Source organism: Anas acuta, chromosome W (assembly GCF_963932015.1).
Source record: "Anas acuta chromosome W, bAnaAcu1.1, whole genome shotgun sequence".
NCBI lineage: Eukaryota > Metazoa > Chordata > Aves > Anseriformes > Anatidae > Anas > Anas acuta.
The window spans coordinates 29,442,537-29,461,101 of NC_089016.1; the positions used below are offsets into that span (position 1 = coordinate 29,442,537).

At 40.2% G+C, this 18,565-nt stretch overlaps 1 protein-coding gene across 2 annotated transcripts in view; it reads right to left on the reverse strand.

Annotated features, from left to right (window-relative positions):
• Window positions 1–67: 67 nt before the first annotated feature.
• ATP8B1 (ATPase phospholipid transporting 8B1) overlaps window positions 68–18,565 on the reverse strand; it is a 32,334-nt gene continuing 13,836 nt past the window's right edge. For both annotated transcript variants that reach the window (XM_068665174.1, XM_068665175.1), the window contains exons 9-28: window positions 17,317–17,399; window positions 16,095–16,253; window positions 15,828–15,916; window positions 14,973–15,163; window positions 14,216–14,424; window positions 13,087–13,130; window positions 12,793–12,949; window positions 11,464–11,652; window positions 10,630–10,742; window positions 9,972–10,136; window positions 9,175–9,286; window positions 8,373–8,448; window positions 7,581–7,713; window positions 6,126–6,411; window positions 5,139–5,362; window positions 4,112–4,195; window positions 2,922–3,167; window positions 2,538–2,676; window positions 1,868–1,998; window positions 68–976 (exon numbers count right to left, since the gene is read on the reverse strand). In XM_068665174.1, the coding sequence (XP_068521275.1) occupies window positions 746–976; window positions 1,868–1,998; window positions 2,538–2,676; window positions 2,922–3,167; window positions 4,112–4,195; window positions 5,139–5,362; window positions 6,126–6,411; window positions 7,581–7,713; window positions 8,373–8,448; window positions 9,175–9,286; window positions 9,972–10,136; window positions 10,630–10,742; window positions 11,464–11,652; window positions 12,793–12,949; window positions 13,087–13,130; window positions 14,216–14,424; window positions 14,973–15,163; window positions 15,828–15,916; window positions 16,095–16,253; window positions 17,317–17,399 (3,061 nt within the window). In that variant the 3' untranslated portion in view covers window positions 68–745. The remainder of the gene's footprint in view (window positions 977–1,867; window positions 1,999–2,537; window positions 2,677–2,921; window positions 3,168–4,111; window positions 4,196–5,138; window positions 5,363–6,125; window positions 6,412–7,580; window positions 7,714–8,372; window positions 8,449–9,174; window positions 9,287–9,971; window positions 10,137–10,629; window positions 10,743–11,463; window positions 11,653–12,792; window positions 12,950–13,086; window positions 13,131–14,215; window positions 14,425–14,972; window positions 15,164–15,827; window positions 15,917–16,094; window positions 16,254–17,316; window positions 17,400–18,565) is intronic.

Below are 18,565 nucleotides of genomic sequence, written 5' to 3' on the forward strand. Positions count from 1 at the left end.
CGGGCAGCCACAGGCACCCTGCACGGCTGCACGGACAGAAACAGCCAGTGAGGAAACAACATCTGGGAACTGTGGACTCAGATTTCTTTATTCCAGGGAAAAGCAAGGAATTTGTTCTGAAAGGAACAATGGCATATCGCTTACACCGACCGTATGGAAAGAAAAGTCTCTCAATTTAACGCAGCAAGCTGTAGTCAACCGTTCCAGAAATCAAAACCAACAAAAATGACATCTATAAGTGTCAGAATACCCAATAAAGTCTGATGCTGACCAAAGTTTGTTACCAGATATTTCTTAATCTCAGCTGCACAAGCTCAGACGCGAGTATCTGTGACTCTCGAAGGTCTGATCATCTAACTCGACATGATCATTGTACAATTTAATGAAATGGAGCACACAAAGTAACTGCTGCTTAGCAGTTTGTTTTCGAAGACACAATATGAAATGTAGCTGCAATCTTATGTAAGGAAAAGTTGCAATTCCAGGCATGGAATTATAATGCCAGTTTCATGCTCTAACACACACATCCTTCAGTTTCACATTGAACAGAAATCAGTTGCACAAGGATAAGTCGCTCTGCTGAGAACTCTTGGCTCTTCTGTGCTTTCAGTAGTCCAAAACCAAGAAGTTCTGTGGTAAAGCATAAAAATTTGGTTTAAAAAAATATCCTGAGTTTGTTTAAAACAACAACACCAAAAATGTGCAATCATTTGGATAAGAAACCTCTCCCCAAGAGTGTAGTAAATCAGCTTGCTTCACGAGCTTCTCTAACTTCCGTGACAGCGTTGCCCAGGACTGCATCCAACGGCGCTCGCTTTTTCCGTATGCTGCGTCCAGAAGCAATAAGATCGGCGTATCCTCGTTGATGGGAGAAAGCATAAGCAGAACGACGGCTGGATACCCCTCGGCGAAAAGCACTCTGCCTCCTCTTCCACTGTTCTTCCTCTGCCATGTATTTCTTACGGTTTTTCTGAATCTTCACGCATGCAAAGACAAATTAGTTTATGGATTGAAAGGGAAACAACATCTTTTCATTTTGCATTTACTTTCTTGGGAAATAATCTGATAGGCTTTATTAAAAAAAAAAATAATAATAATAAAAAAATAAAAATAAAAACCAAAGAAAACCAGAAACTGTTTAATAGGAGTGTTTTCTTGTTTAAATTTGATTGTTTGAAACAAGAGTATATGAGGTCATATATCAAAGTTTCTGAAGGACTTACTGTATCACTTTGTACTTCATTATTTTCATTTATCTTTGAAATGTCTTTCATTAAAGTGGATTGAAGATGCTTCTACTGAAAGCTATTACTGTGCTTGCATGCTGATACTTATTTAATACCTTTTTAAACAACTGTGTTTCAGTCTGTTACTGTGTTACATACATCATAACCCTCCCTGTGCAGTTTGCCAGCTCAAGGCAAAAGGGAAGCAAACCAAAAGTGGCCGCTACACCCTGGTACGTAATAAAGACACTCCAACACAGCCCAAATAAAAAGCAGAAGTAATACCATCAGTAGCTTCAAAGCAGGTTTCTGTGGTTTTACAAAGAAAAATGCTGTGCCAAGACAAAGGCTAAATTAGCCCACGCTGAACTGTGTGCTGAGCTTTCAGATGTAGCTCTGCATTACACAGAAGTACGTGAGGAAGCCCCGGGAAATAAGCACACATCAAAGCACGGATCCACACGGGGTGGCAGAACGCCACGGCAGTGTTTGTCACGCGGCTAGAGGCAGGTCTGGCCTGGCCGCTGGAGAGCCCAGCTGCCACGCTCCCTGGCCTGGGACCTTATTTGTTTCCAGTATCAGTACCAATACCGGTGCCTGTAGGTAAACATGTGCCGAAAATAACATAAACCTTTACTCACTCGGTCACTTTCCGAAGGCCAAATTGTCATTGATAAGAAACGCTGTGCCACCACGGGAAGTAAGCAGACAGCGATCGTTAAAGCCATGGTCAGCCAGAGGTACGGCTGTCTCAGAGCGTTTGGAGCAGTTCCTAGGGACATCAAGAGGGTATTTAGATGTAAGGCAACATATGAAAGGTCTATCTCTAGGAAAATTAGGAAGCTCGCTATTCCTAAAAATAAATGGTTTCCAAATGGCTGCTCCTCGCACCTCCCTGGACTTCCAACAAAATCCCAAGGAGCTGATAGCAGCATTTGGCTCTATCTTGCTTCGGGCTTTTACCTTCCACTGATCAGAGCAACTTTGCAAACAAACACCCTGCAAGGTCATCACATTCTCTTTACTTCAAAGCTGCCCCACCAATTTTACCTTAGTTTTCATTTGCAAACACTTCCTGCTGGGCAGCATCAAGTTCCTGCTTGTTTTCATTGAAAGAAATGAAATATTCTAGTTAAGCTGGCCTCAAACATAACAAAACCCTTCCTTGGAAATATATTTGTATTTAGCATCATTTCCTTACACAGGCATTAGTTCATGCCACGGCATTTTGGCAGTGGTTCTGCTCAAGTTACATTGCTTTGTAATGTTCTTGGGAGACAGAAACAAGACACACAAAACACAAGGACTGACCTGTGAACTGGAAAGCAGAAGGAAAGAGAACATGGATCCCAGCACTGTGTAAGTCAAATGTGATACCGAAGTAAATTGCAATACTCCCAAACACTGAGAAGGCATTAACAAAAGTCCAGTAAGATGTATCCAAACCAATCTGAAAGGAAACAAAAACTCCAAATGAGTTCATTAATTCAAAACCAGATCACTATCAGGACAAACATTGTGGTCAGGTAATCTCTTACCCAGTTACATTTCATTCTGAAAGAGTGTCAACAGAGAAGAGAGGTGGAAATAAAGTAGAAAATTTTGCAAATTGTTATGTTTTTACTAGACATATTTATAAACATGGCCAGAAGTTGTTTTCAGAGCAAGAGACATCAGGAAGCTAAGCCTACTTGCCTGAAGGTTGACAACAAATACAAGAGAAGATGCTGCTGTGATGGCAAATGACTGATAATCTGAAGGTGCTTCTCCGTCTTGTCCCATAGTTTGAAGGTAAGCTCCGTATGGTATGAAGAAGATTATCAGTGATGTTATAGCTCCATGAAGCAAACTTAAAAAGAATTTCTTGTAGTTAAAAAGTAAATCTTTCTGTCCCAAAACATACAGTCTAGGGAACCGAAGACTCAATTTGTCGCTCACGTCCTTAATAGAGGAAAAAAAAAAAAAATTGCTGCAATTTCTTGTTCTCAGTGTGAACCTTGGAATAGTAAGAAATTCAACTCTATAATGCACCAAAGGGAATGGCAGATTCCTTTTTCTTTTCAATCAGCAGCATGGGCAGCCAACTTTCCAGAGTAATGCATACAACTGGGACGAACCAAGACTAGAGGACATCTCTTACAAAGCTGTCACATACCCCATTTTCAGGACTTAATGGTCTTCTCCAGCCTAAATGATTCTATGCTTCTAGGTTCTTAGCCCCTTATTTGCACAGACAAGACCATCTGCAGTTGTGTCACTCTTTACAGCTACGTATTGTTTTGGAGGCTTTCCCTGTGCTGTGAATTAGCAGACTCGGGCTATCATCACACATCCTGACTTTTAGTCTCTAACGTATACTCAAGTGAGAGCTTAATTTGGTACTGAATTTATTTCTTAAGTTTTACTACAAAAGTAAACAGAGGCATTGATTTGCCTGATCAGCTTGTACGGAAAAACAAGCAAAGAAGGCCAAAAGGACTTGTTCTGTTGAATTAAAACAAATGCTGCACACCAAGACTTCCCGTCAAGTACAGTCATTCAAAACTGTTCATTTCCTGCATCTTCAGGTCAGAAGGGTACACAAGGATTATCTTTTCCATTAATAAAGCTGCCCGTTTCTGTGCTGTGTGTGTGATGGCATAGAACAGCAGGTACTGAGAACTATTTTCTAGCAAACAACACTCGCACTGAAGACCTCTGAATTGATTCACTTTGGGTATTTCAGTAAGCCTCTGCTTATTGTCTTTTGTTACCTCACATCCTGCATAGGACTACATTCAAAAAGGATGCCTTGTACATAAAACAAAGCAACCAGTTTCTGTGTAATTTAAGACTTGATTCTAACTGCCTCTGAATTCATCTGTTGTCAACAACGTGGAGAGTACCTGGTCAAACAAGCCAACCAGCAGAACCGGCAGACTGGAGTACAAGACATTGTACAGGGTGATGAACCAGTCTTCATATGCTGTCTGAAACAGAAGAATTTAAGTCGATAATGATTACCTTTTGATTTCACCTTTTCCTCCTAATTCCTAAGAAAATTTGTGTGCTCTGTTATAGCATTAAATTACCTGTCTCTGTTTACCCAAAAGGCAAGAAACACCCTAGGTCAAAAAGCTGTTAAAACCATTTCTAGCATGTATTAAGCTTCCCACTCCTTACAAACCATCACCACCACCTGACCTGAAACACAACTGAAACTGAACACCACACGGAGTGTCAGCCTGGTTTATAGCTGCATTTGTGACTGTGATGAGCACTCACACACAAGTTGGGGAACCCTGGTTTCTTCTCTTTTGTTTTGTCCTGAGCACCCATAATTTCCACCCAGAAAATGCTATTAACCTCAGGCAGGGATGCTTGTCTGTGACTATGGCCCTGATGCTCCGCGCTGGACCATGCAATTACATCTTCCTGTGTTTTGCTTCTGCCCATGGAGATGCATCTCACCCCTTAAAGTCTTTCTGGCACACAGATAAGCACAACCTTTCAACACTATGTGAACTTCAAGCACTGCCATTTACAACAAGCACATTTCGAGCCAGCAGTTCAAGATAAAAAAATAAATAAAACTGTTTTGGTTTCTTATTGATAGATAAATGCACCATCTCGCTTCACCTATGAATATTTAAACAGCGTAGTTAAGAAAGGTTTCCCAAACCACTATTTAACAATCCCTTCCTCCATCCCTCCCTCTACAATCATGATATTGACTGTAACTGCTCTGAAATCATAACCAAGTGCTTTGCTTATCAGTAACTAGCTTAGTAGTTATAATCAATTCTCCTGCAGAAATTACTGATGTTAAGTTTGGGTTCCCATCACTTCCCAGGTTAAGCTTTTGCTATTCTGCGCTGATGAAAAGGAAGACCTGCCCGTTAATAAATAGTAGACAAGAGCATGCCTTCTTACCTGGGCAGAAAAGCCATTAAAGAAGGAATACCAGATATGGACTAGTGTAAAAGCAAAGTTTTTGTAGAAAAAATATCTTAGGAACTTGCACATCCTAATGTACGACCACCGTCCGTGGACCAGCAGCAGTCTTTGGAGGTAGCGGAATTGCCCAAAAGAGTAGTCGCTTGACATGACAGCTTGCATCCCTTCTTGGCCGCTGATTCCAACTCCAATGTGGGCAGCTAAGGTAACAAACAAAGACCACACACACTGTATTAGACAAAGGGAGAGCAACAACATGACCGAGGGCAAATCTTTCACCAGTTCCTTTTCTCTGCTTCTCGCTTTCCTGCCCCATTTTATTTCTGTGTACAGCACAAAAGCTTCATTAAAGATTAACACAACAGTGCACACTCCCTTCCTTGCCCTGTTATTTACTGCTCACGTTTTCACTGTTATTTGGGTTCTCTCTCCGTGCTTGTTCCATCTGAATGGCTACTGGGAAATTTGACTGAGGTGAGAAGTTAAGTGATGAGACAGAGCAAGCAAACCCCTGAACAAGCTGGTCAGGCAGTTTACAGATACAGACTGCCTAGCATAAACAATGTCCCAGAAGTTTGTTTTTCAATGGGTTTCCTCAGCAAGCGTTTCAAAGAATACCAGTTGCAATACAGCAGGCAATGCCTCCAAGCAAGGGACACCTAAGCTCTTGTTTTGTCTTTATATTACATTTGTAACCCCCAACATGGTAACAGACATAAACCAAGGTCCCTCTCAGGGAATGTCTACATAAAAAGCTAAAATCACCAAAACCCACTAACCATTTCATAAAGGGCTTCCTCAAAAAGGGACAGCGCAGGCATAGAAGGTAACAAGGACGCAAGAAATGTTAATGTAGGTAATGAAACAGACGGTACAGTCTTCTTAACAGAAATAGCGAGGAGATTGTGGAAGAACTCCCAGAAGAGATGTTTCCTACCGAGAGAAGTCTTACAGCTGCCTTACTTTTAATCATGTTCACATCATTGGCACCGTCCCCAATAGCCAGAGTAATAGCTTTCTTGTATTTCTTCACAAGCTCAACCACCATGGCTTTTTGTTTCGGAGTCACTCGGCAGCAGATCACAGCCTTGCATTCGCATGCCAAATCAACAAAGTTCTTCTGCTGCTGCTCTTTGTAAGCTTCAGCCTTTCTTCTCTTCTCAATTTGCTTTTGTTTCTCTTCTGCTGTTCTGGGGAATTTCAGTTTAAGTTTCTTTTTCTTCTTTTTCTTCTCCAGCAGGATTTCATTCTGTGTAACAAAAACGTTATGTTCCCTTCTACACCATTTAAAATAGCACTCCAAGGGCTGCCTATACACACTACACACTTAACTTCATTATATCCCATTTATAGCATTTTAACGAAACGCTCGTGCAGAGGAGTGAACAAACAGCCATGGAAACAATGAAAGGAACATATCTGGTGGGATTAACAAAACCAAAATGCTTGTATTCAGTGTCACAGCACTCCTTGCAGAGTACAAAGGAATATTTCTTCTGGTGGTGGCAGCTAATTCACTTCTGAAAAACATTCTGATATTGAAACTTGCCTCTTTCTATAGGAAGCATGACCACGCTCAGCAAAGGTGGAAGTTTTCTATAAATACCCAAGCGAACTCTGGGGCAGTACCTCTGGAACAGCGGGTAGCAGTAGCAGACCTGCCATTTTACCAGATGCTCCTGCTAGATTACTTCGAGAGCTTTCCAGCCTGCTTCCTATGCCTGACACACAAAAGCGTTTCCTTATACAGAATAAAGGCTTAGAGCTGGAATGCTGAATGCGGCAGACGGTGTGGAGCTCTTCACTGGACTTTCTCCTTGTCAGCTGTCTGTAAAAGCAGCCTGCCAACAGGGTGGGTAATAGTCACTGAATTACTGCTAGCCACTTCTGCCAAAAGCTCTTTTCTGCTTTCTAAGCTCCTATAAGAGCACTATACTGCAGGACGGAGCAGAAAACTTGTCTTTTGTTTCTACACTTTCACTTCCATCTTTCATTTCAAGCATGATTTCTGTGCCTACACAGAAGCCATGCATCGTCTGCAGCTGGCAGTCATCTCCTTCCCTTTCTCGTTTTTTTTTTTCCATTAGACTGGCATCCTCATGAAAAATAAACACTCTGAAAATCAGGCTGTGCTTTTGCAGAGGTTTGGTTTTACTTTGACGGCAGCTGCCACGGTGATTTGAAAAGCCGAAGACATTACTTTCTTTACCGAGGCCTATTTTCAGCCTTCAAAACTAAAAATATTTTTGAACATAAATATCAAACAGAGATGGTCAAGTGGTGGCACAAGGGCCAAAGAATCTTCGTTGACTGGTTTAGCAAAGCAGACAAATGAATGGAGTGAAGGACACTGTGACATGGTAGTACCCCCCAAATCTCAAATACACAGGAGCACAGGAGACCCTCCTTTCTACATACCAACCAGGAGCCAGTGATTATTAAAGCACGATCTCTACTACCCTGAAAGAAGGGCTCATTCATTCTTAGAGAGGAATGTGTACTCGATCCAGCTCTGTTCCTCTGGTTTTCCAACCTCGTTTGAAGAAGAGCACTGGAAAGAAATTTTTCATTACAGAAAAATCAAGGATAAACTTTAAACTCAGACAAAGTTTGTGTATGTGGTGCTTAAAGACATAATTTATTGGTGGACTCAGTAATGTCAGGTTGATGATTGGACTTGATGATCTTAGGGGTCTTTTCCAACCTGTATGATTCAACGATTCTATGTATCAGTCCCAGACTGCACTAAAAATATTTTTGATCAACTAGCAACACTTATTTTTCCAAGAAACTTAGAAAACTTTAATTTTAAAAGTCATTTCTTCAGAATCATAAAGAAAATGCACCTCCTCAATATCAATGTTTTCCCCATAAAGGTTGCCAGTTTTTAATCAGTTGCACTCCAAAGCACACAGAACTTAATTCCATTTTTTGAACTACAAATTTAATGTCAACAGTTGTTGACCTAGAACTTAAAACCTTCTCCAAATAGGGTATCACCACCTTTACCCACAGTGAAGATGTTGCTTTGTAAAATTACAATTCCAGGAAAAGCCAAGAAACAGACAGCGTACAGCCAAACAACAGCCAGCAAATGCTCTTCAGGCACAGAAGAACCATTGTGGGATAAACCAATGTTACTGCTGGGATAATTTTAAAAATTGAACATTTTTAACTCCTACACAGAAATTCTTTGTGCTTTTCACTTGCCTGATATCTTCTCCATAGCAGATTGTTGTCTCATCTGTTAAGAGGTCGCAAGAAAATCCAATATTTTCAGCAGTTTCTAAAATTAAAAAAAGAAAAAAAAATACAGAGGAAAGTATCTACTTAAAGTTCAGTCCCGAGTAACTACTGGGGGCAGCCAGAAGTGCAGGAAGTCCTCTTAAGTAATTTTTGAAGTTACATTTCAGCATGGCATGTGCCCTTTTACCACCACTTAGCATGGAGGAACGGGACAAATAAATCTTAGTACACAGAGGCTGGGGGGAATGCTTCTTTATTATTTCCCATAGAATAACAGCGTCCTATATGCAACGCTGATCTGGCTGCACCTCCATCCATGTTGTAGGACCTGGATTTCATTGTAAAAAGACCAGTTTGGCATGTAAGTGTTCTGCCCTAAGAGCCAAGCAAGCATGGTGGCATTAAAGTTTTGTTGTGTTTTTTGTTGTTGTTGTTGTTGTTTTAAAGCAAATTGTTCTTCATTTGCTTTGCACTGGGAAAAACAGGAGCTGGGTATTTCCCTATAGAAGACAGCCACTAAATCAGTCAGCTAAATTAATCTATTGGAGGAACAGAAGTTACCCAGAAGCCCACCCAGTAATTCTGGATTGGGAACAGCTGGCATGAACTTCTGCACGTTGTAGAAAGTCTTCCAGTTTTGATTTAGATGCACTTTCATACTGTGCTTTTCTAGAAAACGTGTTTCACTACAAGTCTGCATCTGTCCCAGTTTATCTTCTAGCTGTTACAGTGTTTTTGCTAGCTCTTTGGCTGTAAACAAGCTTACCTTTTTTGTCACCAGTAAGCACCCAGATTTTAATATCTGCTTTTGAAAGTTTGGAAATAGTTTCTGGAACTCCATCCTGTAGTTTGTCTTCGATAGCTGTTGCACCGAGGAGCTGGGAGATATTTCAAACACAGGTATTCAGTAGGATAAATATCTATAGAAAACTGATTCATTTACAGTAGAGAACGATGCTATTTTGGCTATGTCTTCAAGCCAAGGTACAGCTCAGGATAAGAATTCAGTAAAGATAATGCCTCATATATAAAAGTCACTGCACTGAAATACATTTACTAAAATATCAGAAGATAAATTGTTAGAAATCAGACAACTCAAGTTTTCTATAGCTTCTGCATGTTATTAATGATCAAAATTTTCTTCAAAGGATAACGAACCCTCTGACATAGAAAAGCTGCATCATGGTGTGGATGCTAGAACTACTCTGGGCTTGAAAGGCGTAGTAGCAGCTTCGGAGGCTTTTTTGTTTGTTTGTTTGTTAACAATGTACTTGTAATACATGTACAACTACTGACATCCTGAAATGAACCTGTAAATTAAAGAATAACAGGGAAGAACAGGACGATTGGGCTGGGGGAAAGCAAAAAATATATTATTGGAGAATAATACATTTCCTTTCATTCTTTTCAACTGTCTCTAGAATTCGTCTTGGTCTTAAAGCCAATAAAATACTGAAAAGATCTAAAGCAAAAAGTCTATAGACAAGGATAATTTATTTTCAGAAAGATCTGTTTCTTCTTACATAAGAATAAAAGTACACTAAAAATTTAAAGCTTACTTACAATCAAGTTTTTTTCTATTTCCTCATATACTTTGTCCAGAGCTTCATCACGATTAGTTGTAGCTACACTGGCCTCCATGAACTTTTTATTCCATGCTTCAAATTCATCATCACTAATGTCTTTGTAGCAGAGGCAGAGTGTTCGAAGAGTTTCATTTGCAAACACCTGAAAAATGAAGAAAAAAAAAAAAAAAACATATGCACAAAAAACTCTTTGTTTTGAAACCAAACATCAAAGTTACAATCATAAGCATTATGCAGGTCTGATAAAACAAGTGACTGCACAATAAATATTGAGCATTTCAGAAATAACAAAAAATAAATTATAACTTGCAAGGCAGTCTAAATTGAAAGGCAGTCTGAGGAGGTGACAAATAGAACAGATTTTAGTGACCTGGAATACTCATAAAAAAAAACAAACAAAAAAGCAATAGACAAAATGTAAGTTCACTTCTCCTGCAAAGATAATGCATTTTTAAAATGTGCATAATAACCTAACGTTGCTCTTATCATTTCTCAGGTTTGGGATAATGTGTAAAGCCAATTATAGGGCCGCATTTGTTTAATAGCTTACCAAAAGGACATTAATTATATTAGATTATGGTCAGAAATAAATTTAATATGTGATTGTAAGAACAGAACATAAAATGCAAACATACATCTAGTGCTTCTTCTGTAGCTTCTCTCTTTACATTCCTTGGGTGCAATCGTTCATAAATTACTGTATCAGCTCCTTTACAATACAGCCTTATATTCCCATTGGAGTCTCGTACTGTAGAGTGTAATATGAGAGGTAGGACAAAAAGTTAGAGTACATTTAAACAAAGGAATAGTTTCAGATTAGATTCTTCAGTGTACCGCTGTTTGCTGCCAAAGCTACATGACCACATTCTTTGTAGTCCCTCATCCCTGAAATTATTTAGTCAGCTAAGTATCTCGGATGACAAGTGCATTTCCTTTTCTATTTCTTGACAGGACAGGATATTTAAATTCCCACAAATTATGGTTTTGGTAATGTTTCATCTCATTTGCACACAGGAGTTGAGTAGAGACAGAGTAGAGGTATGATGTGCTGTAACTACAGCCTTAAAAACAGCAGATCTGTAACTGATTCAAGATTGACTTTTTTTAAAGGTTATTAAAATCAAAATGAGAAAGGTATTTATAGCACATCCTGCATTCCTAGTTCTTACAAAAATCATACAACTAATTTATTTTGGGGAATAAGGGGAATGAATTATCTTTGTAAAATTTCTTCAAGCTTCTACTAAAGGAACCACAGATCATCTTCAGCAGAGGCCACATCTGAGCACCAGGACTGCTAAGAAAACACATTTGCACCTCATTACAAAGCCTCTATTTTGCTATCCAGATCTATGTGGAGTAAAATCTATCATAGCAGTGTGTGCCACACAGCCATTCCACCTAGGAAATGCAAGCAACCTATCCTATAAAAGGTCTTATAAATTAGAGGTTGTTTGTAGTCAACTTACCAATGACAGACATTCGTTTTCTATCGCTGTTGAAATCCAAGATAGCAAGGACATCGTAGGTTTTTTCAATCCCCATTTCACTTATCGTGATGGTATTTTGTGTCCGTGAGAGAAAAACGTAGCCAAAGTTTCTGGCTGCCGTAACCAAGGCCCCTTCGTCCGGGGAGGCTGCCTGGTAATTGATCTGCCCTGCATTGTTGACACAGTGAAAAGGAAAGAAAGCCAGGGTACACCTGAGCATTACAGGGGCACTCAGACCCCACAGCTCAAAACTTCACACCCATTCTTTGCAGTTGACAGGGGGACACACAATGCCACGTCCTCTCCCTTTCTGAAGTGGGGTCCAACACACTGCTGCAGCACCCAACAGCAGTGCCATCAGAGGAGAAGGACCAGGGACTCCCCCTTCCCATCAGGTGTACTTTCCAAATGGACTAAGACACTGAACCTCTTCCTTCCATGTATAAAGGCTTACTACTCTGTCTCAAGACAAATGTCACTTAAATATCTTAATTCCTTAGTATTTTTATTTAAGCATTTCCAAAGGAAGTTTTAAAAAAACAACAACAACAGCAAAAAATCAAAAATCCTTGGCCAAAAACACCAACATAGTGGAAATAACCCCAAAAACATCGGCAGGAAGAGCACGAAGGGACAGGAAACTGCTGGTTTCACAAAGATGCGAGTAAAGCAGTGTTACTCTTCTCTTGTGTCGAGCTTACTTTCTACATGAATTCTTCAATATCCATCCACCTTCAAATTCAGTTCCTGTCACACTTCTGTTATTCACTTTGGTTACCTGCTGCTGATATTCTTAGGACAGACATACACAGTTTGTGTACAGCTATGGGCTGTGCTTCGTGAATGAGATCTTCATGCTGAAAATGCTTGTTTTTCCACACTGAAAACAAGTTTCTAAAAGTGTTTCCATTTCCACATTTGTGTATGGAACCAGAGACTTTGCTAGTATCATTTTCATTTTATTTGAGGTTTATGCTTTGGAGATTTTAAAGACATATTTGAGTAGATAGATCAGTAACAGGAAACACAAGCCCTCTGTATAAGCTGTTCCACTACCTTCCTAAATCTGTTGTTACTCAAGATGCACGTTAGTCAAAACTGGAACCATCATAAAGACAACCCTCCTTATGTAAACAGGTAAATTGAGTACAGGAAATAGCACAGGAACTTGCTTTTGTTTAACTTAAAAGAACAACCTAACACTCCTCCTTATTTATGGGATCAGTGCTGGATAGTGCTGGACCTCTCTTGTGTAACTGGACTTTAATCGGTGTTTCCCCTTACACAAGAGAAAAAAATGATACTCACCATCAGAAACATCGACCATGACTGTGTGACAAATAGCAAGCAGAAGAAAGAACTTTTGGATTTCTGGGTCCTTCCTGGACTTTATTTGCTCTATCAGGTAGTGATCATAGAACAAGAACTTTCCATCTGCGTACATGTTCCAGCTGAAATCCACTTGCTGCTTAGAAAACAGAAGAGAGAGTTTGGGTTATCTCATGGGCAATTCTTCAAGCCTACCTGCATCCCTTCGTACCTTGGCAAGGCAACGTCCCCTACAAACTGCAAGGACTTCTCTGCCAGGTCAGCCCAACCTACCTCTGGGTGGCTCGGAAGCTGCCCTGCTCCATCGCGGCAGTCTCCTGCAATGCAAGCACCATCAGTTGGAAGGCACGGGGCAGAAAACCAAAGGTTTTTACAACTCATTCACAGAGTCAACAGTATATAGAATATTTACATCTATCACACTAGAATGTCTTTGATTTAAAAAAAAAAAAAAAAAGGCAAATTCATTCATAGCAGCAGTACCTTTGTGTCTTGTCAGGTGTAACTGTCTATGCCAGTGATACCAAAGCAAAAATAAGAAAAGGAAAATGTGGTGGAATTGTCATAAAACATCCATCTTGTTTTAACAGAGCTTTTACTGTCAGAAGTTCCTCTTCAGAGGTATGACGTTTAAAAAGCATACAGTATTAGCACACCGCTCTTTGTTGTTTGAACTGACTAAATGATAGCTCGGTTTGGAGCACATCACTGTGTATTCCAAACACTGACGTCTAGACAAGTTTGGAAATGGAAGTAACTAACGTTAAACGGAAAAGCTGCTGCTCTTATTGCACTTTCTTATTCATTTTAGGTTAATTTCCAGAAATGTTCCCAGAGCATTTCTACGAAAAGCAAAGTATTCTGTAAATCACTCATTTCTGACTTTTATACTGTGAAGTTTCCACTCAACTCCACCCATTTCCCCTTTTTAAAGCTGAAAACAATGGGAAAACTCCAACAATTCAGTTTTACTGGAGCTTTGCTCAATGCCAGGGCAATATTGTGGAAGCTCAGTTGAAAGTAAGAAGACTCATGCACCTGATTTCAAACCAGCATTAATGTTCCTCCCCTTCGGCGGGAGGGTGCAACCTGCAAGCACTCCTGTTTCCCTGCAGATCTCTGCAAACACTTCTGCAAGTTTCTCCTGGCAGACAGAGATCACGGCACACAAACACGCTGCAGGGCAGGGGGGGCTGGACCAGGGCTGTGCCGTGCCCCCAGGGACCAGCATTGCACCTGGGGCCAGCTGGGTGGGGGCCATCCCCCGGCTCTGCATCCATGCGTGGAGCACCCAGCATCACTGCCATCCACAAAAAGGACCCCTGGTACTGGAATGCTTTGGCATTTGCTATGGAAATCAAAGCTGGTTGACGCCGTGGGGTGCAGCATGGCACAGACTTACCATATCTTTGGCCGTTTATGCAACATTTTTTAAATGTCATGATGTTCTGTGTGAGCGTTCCTGTCTTATCAGAGAAGATGTAGTGGATCTGCCCCAGCTGCTCGTTCAGCGTGGTGGTTCTGGCCTTCGCAGCCGTGTCCTTCTCAGAGTAATACATTTGCAGGTCCCAGTTTATAAAATAGCTTTGGCCCAAACGAATCACTTCAACACTAAATGAAATAAAACAAAAGTTCTTACTCCCAGCTGTATGTCAAAGCAATGACATTTTATCAGCGTATTACAGAGCACCATCGCCCCTACACAGGCCTCTCAAACTAACATCAGACCACACAGCTCAGCTTCAACAGCTGGGAAGAGTCTCTCCAGCCTGATCAAGCCAAAAGTATTGATGATGATGCTCCCATAACAAATCGGAATCCCACTTGGGAACAGCATTTGTGTCTAGGATTTTTTTCGGATTTTTAAAGTATATATGCTTAATACTGTAAGGAAAGCTTGATATCTTTGAATTCTGAGTAAAAAATCTTTGGGTGATGATTTTATATGAAAATGATACATAACAGATCACTCTCTTCTAAAATCCCAGTGAAGAGGGTGAGTATATCCAACATCTGTTCAGTAAGACAAATCAGCGTGCTTTCCCATCCGCTGGGAAGCTGCATCTGTTACCACCAATGGAAAATTAAGTTAGCTCACCATTAATTCCAAAGTTTAGTAATTCAATCCTATCTCCATTTCATGTGAGGTATTTACTTACCTCACATAGAGGGAAATGGGAACCATGGTGTTCAGAACAATGATATATCCCCAGAAGTTGAGGAAGCCGCGATACGGAGGACTGTAGTCTTCAGCGTCGTAGAGGTACCAGGAGGAGTTGCCGATCTGCTGCTCCCAGTAAGTGTGCCCGATGGCAAGGCCAGCTGACAGCAGGATGAGGACCAGAAAAATCTGCAGCGTACACAGAGAGGCCTGTCAGACACTTCAGGAATGTTTGCTAGGCGTAACTCTGAAATCTCCATGTACAAAAAAGCATATTACATGTATTTTTAAGTAAAAAGAAGGGGAGCAAATCTTTCCCACAAAATAGTCTCATCAAATAATAAGGGTTCTAATTTTAGTTTATGTCCCAAGCACAGTTTTTTGTTTTTACATGTGCTTAAGCAGGCAGCGAGTAGGGCACATGAATGTGCTTGGAGCAAGGGCAGAACCACAGTCATGCTGCCACAGATGCCTCTGCCTGCCTGCAGTCCAGCTCTTTGTTTCCTCTTTCAGCACTTCTCCAGGTGCTGAACAGAGCTCAGGACCAGGACCCAGGTCCTCCAGGCTCTCTCCAGCAGCTCCGAGCAGACCAGAAGCACCTACAACACTGCTTTTGGAGCACACTCCTGCCTTGCGTTGGCTGCCCAACATCTGAAGTTAAGGATCACAGATTCCACCAACAGCAAGGCAACTTTTTAGATTCCTCCCCCTACTGCATTCCAACCCAAAACAAAGTAGAAACATACTTCCTATAGCAAAACAAACAAACAAACAAACACTCTTCTAAATTTGCATTCACTCTATTCACTTAAAAGTGAACTCAAACATCTGAATTTTATAGAAAACGTCTTACAGTATAAACCATGTAATTCATAAGGGAGTCAATTTTTGTCCTTTTAAATTTTGTCTTTCCACTATTTTTCATTATTTTTGTATCAGCGCCTAAAAATAAAGAAAAAAAATAAAAATGTAATACATTAACAAGTATTAATATTAGTATTTTACAAACCTGGGACACAAAATATAGTCAAATTTCATAGGAGAAAGACACATTTTCCCTTCTAAAGGCACACTTCTAGTGAGTAAATGTCACATGTTCATTTGTTCATTTCATAAATACCTGCAAATATGACAACTCCATGGCAGAAGTCTGTATTCCTAATTTTACATCCACGTAGTAAGATCTTATCAGCATCTAACGCATAACTTGTGTTTCTCCAGAATAATGTTCCTGTGAACTTATCCAGTCTGTTATTAGGTTCTTCACATTCAATCAGACCTAAATTTTCAGGAGAGTATGTTTAATAAACAATAGTTAAACAAAAACGGATCAATTTGTACCCACCATACAAGTTATTTTACTTTGTGGAAATTTGTTGTTGTTGTTTTGTACGATTGTTCTAAACAAACCATGTATGTGAGATTTTGGGTGTACAGTCAGTGCTGTGTTGGTGGCTTTTTAAAAATGGCTTCTTGGGTGGACTTTCACTTTCCAGACTGAAATAGAAGAAATAATTCATTCTGCACCATGATCATTACACACAGCATTTACTGGCAAATTGGATGCTTTTCTTGTCCAAGTTTCTTTTAATATTTCTCAAGTTTTAACAACAGCCTGCCTACAAGAGAGAGCCTCTCGCTGGATGTCTCTAGGATGAACACAGTGAGACAAATCTCATGAAATAAGCTGCTACTTGTTCAGATATCTGTGAATATTTCAGCTAAAAAAGAGACCTCTTTGACTCTTAGAACTTGCCCTATTCTCACTGTGTACTTTATGATTGGTCATTTTTTGTTTCCAATCCCAAACTGAGCTCATTCTAAAATTCTGGTTCATGCTGCACTTAGAATCATCTAAACTCTGCGTCAGACATAAGTAAACAAATATATAGGTGTAAATGGCAACATAAATGCTGATCGCTACAGAGGAACACAGAACGACACTCTGAGGCCCAAACAGCGGTGTCTCCAATCCTGCACCGTCTGTAGTCAGGGAAGAGAAGCACAGGAACAGGCACCCCAAAACCCCAACAGCAAACATATTTTCCAAAGAAAACAGGCATGCAAATGCTAATAAAGGGTCCTGTCCTACCCACTCAGTGCGTCATATCTCATTCATGGCAAAGGTCTTATCCTCAGACAGGCTGTATTTTGCTCAGCAGCAGTTTCCTTGTGCAACTTGCCAATGCTGCCTTGTGACAAAAGCTATGAAGCCACTAACTCCAGTGTCACCAGAACCATTAGCAATGTCTCAATCCACACCCGTGTTTTATTTACTTGTACTGTAAACTGTTTGAGCAGCGTTTGCATAGCTGTAACAATAAAAATGCAACTGTACAAACCATTAAAGTCCGCCATTGCACTTTCTTCTTGAAGATACTTGTCTGTTACCTCCAGTGCCATTTTGAATTTTAAGTTAGTCTCCCTAAAAAGAAAGGATAAAAAGGTCATTTTATTGAAAACATTGATACAGGAAAGAAGTTTGAACAAAATTAAGCAGTACGCCATAGACACCAACCTCCCACCTGGAAGCAACGAGCTGAGCTATGCATTTGAATGGATGAGAAACATTCATGAACAACAGGACTAGTTCTTGCACTGCTCGGTTGCTTCTCCTCACAAATGAAACCTGACACAGTAGCACCCCTGTACTTAGAAAAGTGAGGGTGCTCAGAAACACTGTTTTTCTAAAGCAATATTTAAGTTTGACTAATGGTTATTTTAAAACAGGATTTAATAACTGACATTGTTGAAAATTCCAACTGAGAACAAACATTTGCAATATAAGCAGATCCTTCCTCTGCATGATTAATTATTGTTTTTAAGATCACTAAAAGCTGAGTGAGTAAGTAGTTATTTATTCAGAAAAACTATCATTTCAGTTAATTTAGGTGCAGTTCATATCACTACAGCCTTTTGTAAAATAAAAGTCAGCGCTACCTCTTCTGACAATGTGAACTAAAGCAACACTTACAACGCAATTGTGACAGAGACACTGAGATTTACCCTTCTTAAGCAGTTTCTATGAAAACCTTCCACAGAAAACATGGATTTTTTTATATTTTTTTTTTAATTTTCTCACTCTAACTTAGAGAGCTTAGAATAATAGAAAAGACCCAGTTGGAAGAGACCTCTGGCAATCAACAGTCCAACATCCAGTCAGAAGCAGGACTTTAGACAAGGTTATCCAGGGCTCCACCAGGCCAAGCCTTCATTGTTTCCAGCAAGGGAGGTGTTCCCACCTCTCTGGGCAACTTATTCCAGTGGTAAAAATTCTTCACCATGAGAACAACCATTCTTAAATCCAAACAGAATTTCTTCTGAAGTAACGCATCCATTGCTTTTGTTGTCCTGTTGTCCTGTCAATGTGCGCCCTTGTGTACAGGGCATCTTTGCTGTAACCCTGAGATATCGCAAGGCTGTGATTAAATTACCCTTCACTTCTCCAGGCTGAATAAATCCGGCTCCTGCACCCTTTCTTAGCCTACCAGGTACTCCAATGCTTCAACTATCTTGGCACTCCAGTGGATCCTCACCAGATTTTAATGTTCCTTGAATTGTGGGGATCAAAAACTGCACACAGCTTTCCAG